The 5,233-nt window shown below is 43.7% G+C and overlaps 1 protein-coding gene across 1 annotated transcript; it reads right to left on the bottom strand.

Moving 5' to 3' along the window:
• Positions 1-1,094: 1,094 nt before the first annotated feature.
• On the bottom strand, positions 1,095-4,133 carry inab (internexin neuronal intermediate filament protein, alpha b; the record flags this gene model as incomplete). The annotated part of the gene is made up of 4 exons (XM_083655557.1): positions 1,095-1,377; positions 1,876-2,000; positions 2,506-3,072; positions 3,660-4,133. The coding sequence occupies 4 exons, from the start codon at positions 4,131-4,133 to the stop codon at positions 1,095-1,097; spliced, it is 1,449 nt and encodes a 482-aa protein (XP_083511683.1).
• Between the last annotated feature and the right edge of the window lie 1,100 nt (positions 4,134-5,233).

The raw sequence follows: 5,233 nt of genomic DNA, 5'->3' as shown, positions 1-5,233 counted from the left end.
GTGTCTCAGAATTACGTATTGCACTTTAAAAGACCATACCTCTGTCAGGATGCTAAGGAAAGACCATACCTCTGTCAGGATGCTAAGGAAGTGCCTGCTATTGTTTGATGTGGAGTATGTGAGAGAGAACGAGAGAGAATAGAGACGTGCGGTGGTTTTGTATAGAGTGATGGTTATAGTAGAGTTATAATGGATTCCCTTTGGGGCAGACCTGTGGAGGGGAAAGAGGATAAGGAAGAACGGTACTGAACCAACACAAAACAAACCTCTGCTCCCTACACTCCACACACTTACATCAATGTCTCTCAGATGTTAGTCAACTTGGCAAGGGCTCTCTTACTCTGCTTATAGAGAACCAAAGTGAACGTCGCTTCCTGCTTCAGCACTGTTCCCAGAGATTTTCTTCCCGCAATTTATTTTCCCAGAGACATTTCGTAATAACGTTTCGGTCGTGAGACCTTCATCAGATTCTCTATGAAGGTCTCACGACCGAAACGTTATTACACTGATTAAACCCTTTTTTTGCATATGGAGACAGTGTGCGGGAGTTTATTTTGGTACTGTGTCGGGTTTTGCCCTTCTCCGACGCACCTGTTGAGTCTAGGTGTGCAAAAGCTTTTTTCCTCCATAGACATTTCGTAAAATGCTTATAAAAATAGTTTTACTTGGTCAAACCAAACGGTTCAGCTATATTTAGAATTGGAAGAGACCATAGAACATTTCACTCGGACCTAAACTAAACCCGCATTTTTTTACGTTTCGGTCCGAGTGAAATGTTATGCGGTCTTTCCCGTTTCTAAATATATCAGAACCGTTTGGTTTGAACAAGTAAAACTATTTTTATAACATTTGATGAAATGTGTATGGGAAAATAAATGGCGGATGAAAATCTCTGGTACAGTGTTGAAGCAGGAAGTGACGTTCCACTTTGGCTCTCTATAAGAAGGTAAAGCTACGGCCACACAAATCATCTCCGCTCCCCATAAGTGCTTCAAGTGTAAATGACCAGGGTTTGTTTTACGATGGCATATGAAGATGGACAGGGGTTTGCAGGATAAGGGGTAGTTTTATGGATCGAGGATGATCTTAGCTTCTTAGTTTTTCTGATTGGTGGGAATATCAGCGGAGAATTGCTGCTTCTCCATCTTCTTGGCGGTGTACGAGGAGACATCTGTCTCTTCGTACTCCACCTGCGACACCTTGACTCCTGACTTGCTCTGCTGCTGGTCCTCGTCTTTGGCCTCCTTCTTGGAGCCCTTGCCAGAGCTGGTGTAGGAGCGGGTCTGGTAGATGTAGCTCTGCCCACCGCTGCTTATGCTGGGGCTGGGATAGCCCATCCCTGAGCCGATGCGGGTCTCCTCACCCTCCAGCAGTTTCCTGCAGAGAAGATGCAGGGAAGGGATTAGAAAGAAAGGACAAGGAGGTAGAGGGCAATTGAAAGAGGGGGATATCAATCAATCAATCAATCAACTTTATTAGCAACACGTAGTCCATTGGAAAAAAAACATACAAACACATCTAACAATTAAAAGATAGCACTCAGGAGCACAATAGGATAAATAAAATAAAGGAGGCACTATAAATTACTATAAATAAAGAGGCACTTATACCAACATTTCCACATATTAGACTGGTATCTCACAGAACTAACGCCCGGATTGGTCAGCAGCACGACAATGGCATTTTGAGAGACATGGCTCATATGAGAGATGTATCTCATATAACTGTACATACATTTATAATGCTTTCAAATTCAGGCTTTTCACTCCCAAAATATACCATACTGTATATTGAATTACAATTGGATACAACATGTCTATAATCCTATCGCAGTGACTTGGATACTTTGTGAGTTGTCTTTAGAGAGAGACCTACCTGTAAGCTGCAATTTCAATATCCAGTGCCATCTTTACATTGAGCAGGTCCTGGTACTCCCTCAGATGACGAGCCATCTCATTCTTAGTGGTCCTCAGCTCGTTTTCCAGCTGTACCATGTTGTCCTGAGTAACAATGCAACAATGTAATAATTAGAGGGCCACAGCTGCATTTCAAATGCTCAAGACCAATAGCCAGTAAAATGTGTAACCTACTGCACTGACAGTAATGACTTTTCATTTTAGATTTAAAAAAAAGGCTCATTTAGAGAAACAAAACGCATAAAGAAGTGTGGGGAAACGGTCTGTCCATGGACATATTGCCTTTGGAGAAATAATTTCAGCGCATGCAGTGAATATTCTTTATTCGTTAGGATATAGTAGTCTATGTCGTGTTGCTGTAAAATGCATGGGTAAAATGGGATACAAAATATCCTAAAGACATTTTCAGTTAGGAGTGCTGAACCAAAAACAACATTTGGTTCGAATTTTTTTATTTAAAACAAATAGGCTATGTTGCTTAAACATACTGAGTGGGCGTCGGCTAATAAGTAGGCTAATTATTTTCTCGCTTACACATTGCCTTATGATTTTGAAAAGCGGTTAACAAGTTGTTCGCAATGTTTATTACCTGGTAGTTTCCAATCTCCACATTGTGCCTGTCCTCCATCTCTTGGAGTTGCCTTTCCAGGGACTCGTTGGTTCCCCTCAGACTCTCGATCTCGATGGTCTTGGACTGCAGTTGCCTCCTGAACTCGTTGAGTTCCTCCCTGTTGGAACGGATGGCCTCGTTACTCCGGCTCGCCTGCTCGGACAGGTCCACGAACTTGGACTTGTACCACTCCTCGGCGGACTGCAGGTTCTTGGATGCCATGGACTCGTACTGGCCGCGAATCTCTTTGAGGGCGGAGGTGAGATCTGGCTTGGCCACCTCCATCTCCACAGACACCTGGGCAGCCTGGATCATCTCCGTCAGTTCGACCACCTCCTCTTCGTGCACCTTTCTCAGGAAGCTGATCTCATCTAGGAGAGACTCCACCTTCTTCTCCAGGTCCAGGCGCACCATTGTGGCGTCGTCCACGTCTTTCTTAAATGCCTTGAGGGTGGCCACTGCCTCCTCTCGGCCACGGAACTCGTCCTCGTATTTACCCCTGAGTTTCTGCAGGTCGTCCTCAATGTTGTCGCGCTCGATCATCACCTGGATGCAGACAGTGTTGGGAGATTTAAAACGTAGGCTATTGTCCACTACAGATTACAGAATACATGCCATCAATGTAATTTGTAACGTATTCCATTCCATTTGCCTAACGTAGGCCTAACGTAGGCCTACTTCAAATACTTTGAAATTTGGATTACTTTTGGAAATTGGAATAGCTTCAAAATCGTCTTGCTGCAGCTGTGCCCATTTGTCTGGGTCACTCTGAATGTAAAACAAATTGCTTGCTACATTGATGGATTCCATGGTTGTGTCTCCTCCGGCATTGCCATGTGTGTGCAGGTGCACTGCAGTGCAAAAAGTGCAACAATTTGCAACAATTTGTTGCACTTTTTTATGTGTGTACCTCATATACATTTTAGAGGAAATCAAATGTGAAGTATGAAAGAAATATATATTAAGGGCTTTAATCTATTTTTAAAGACAGTAGCCTAATTCAGAATACCACATATTAAAACTGTAATTGTAACAAGGCTACACATATTTTGAATTTATAGCCTACTGTAGTAGGCTAGTTTAAATAGGCCACCATGCACCATGTAGGATATTTAGGCTACTCCCCAACCCACCTGGGACTTTTCCCCGTTGACCTCTTCGAGCTGGGAGCGCAGTTCGCGGATCTCTTGTTGATAGAGCTCGGCCAAGCGGGACGGCTCTGTCTGCCGCTGGCGCAGCGCGACCAACTCCGTCTCCAGCACTTTGTTCTGCTGTTCCAAGTTGCGCACTTTGTCGATGAACATCGCAAAGCGGTCATTAAGACCCTGCATCTGCTCCTTCTCATTGGTGCGGACGATCTTGAACTCATTATTGAGGACGTTGCTCTGTGTCAGGTCGAAGGTGTCCACTGGCATGGGCGCGAAGGAGCGCCCGGACCGCTTGCTGTACGAGCCCAGGTTGCTCCGGGATTGGGAGTAGGACCGGTAACCGCTGCGTGATGATGACACGTTGGACATCATCCGCGACGGAGAGGATGAATAACGGGGAGAATCCCCGAAAATCTTCCGGTAGGAGGAAGAAGAAAAGGCTTCAGATCCGTAGCTCATCTTGGCTGAGAGAGAGTGAGCAGAGCACTGGGCGCGTCTCATTTATATAGGCCAGGGGGACCATCCCAATCACTAATTAATGCCCGCTGGTAATCCGGATTTTTCTTCCAGATGCGTCTGTCTATAAACCGCGAGACAGACTGCTGAATATTTGTGCTAGGTATGATTTAGGTTGTTGGTCAGGGGGTTATAGCCTACATAAAGCTGAACAATTGTCCAGAGGTGCTTTGTTTAACCGTTGAGCTTAGATGGAACTGTCCATTTTGGCGCAGTGCTGATGCGCCAGGGAATTTTTTTTTAATGCTTGTTGCACACACTTCTATGCAATTAGCTACTCTCTGCAGGCTATACTTGTGGCAAAAAAATGAACTTGAAGCTTATTGCATGGCTTTCGAGCCGAGCTATGTGTCAAACTAAACCCCTCATGAGGTGAAATAAAAAACTTGCATAACTTTACAAAGTCTGAAGCACAATGGATGCTGATCAGAAGCTCGTCTGCACTTTTACTTCCAACCAACTTCCAACTTTATTTTACTGTAGTTGTGGGGTTGTAACCTTCTTGATGTGTCCACAAGCCTTTTCTTTTGCTGTCAAAGCTCAGCAGCTCTGGCTTTACTTTTGATTAATTATCGTTTCTAGTTTAAGCTGTAAACTTGTGCTTAAATAGACAACCTCGAACTGTCCAGCGAACTGTAGCCTATTAGGCTACAAACATTCTGTGCGCTTTTGGGGAGTCTGCAAGAACTTCCATGTTTTGGCTACCCCTTTTTTCATGGATATCCTTTCATGTTTAAGTGAGAATAAACGACAATAAATAATATTAAATGATAGAGCGGATTAATGAGATGCTAGAAAGGGGCTTTGTGAGTGACAGTGCCTCTTAACATAATCATTTACGAATAGGTTGATCTTTAAGAGTTTGGAAGAAACTTCAATCTTCAAAATGTAGAAATATGTTAGTGGGTTGTTGATTGTTTCGTTTGGTGTATCTTTTATTTTGAATAAGATTCATTGAAAAGAGCATTGACATGACAGGCTGATGCTGCCCTCTGTTGTCAATTTGTAGCATAGGCCTACTGCATGCAAACGTCAACATTTTA

This window comes from Poromitra crassiceps (genome assembly GCF_964638095.1).
Source record: "Poromitra crassiceps genome assembly, chromosome: 19".
NCBI classification, from domain to species: Eukaryota; Metazoa; Chordata; class Actinopteri; order Beryciformes; family Melamphaidae; genus Poromitra; species Poromitra crassiceps.
This window is presented reverse-complemented; position numbering and strand designations above follow the sequence as displayed.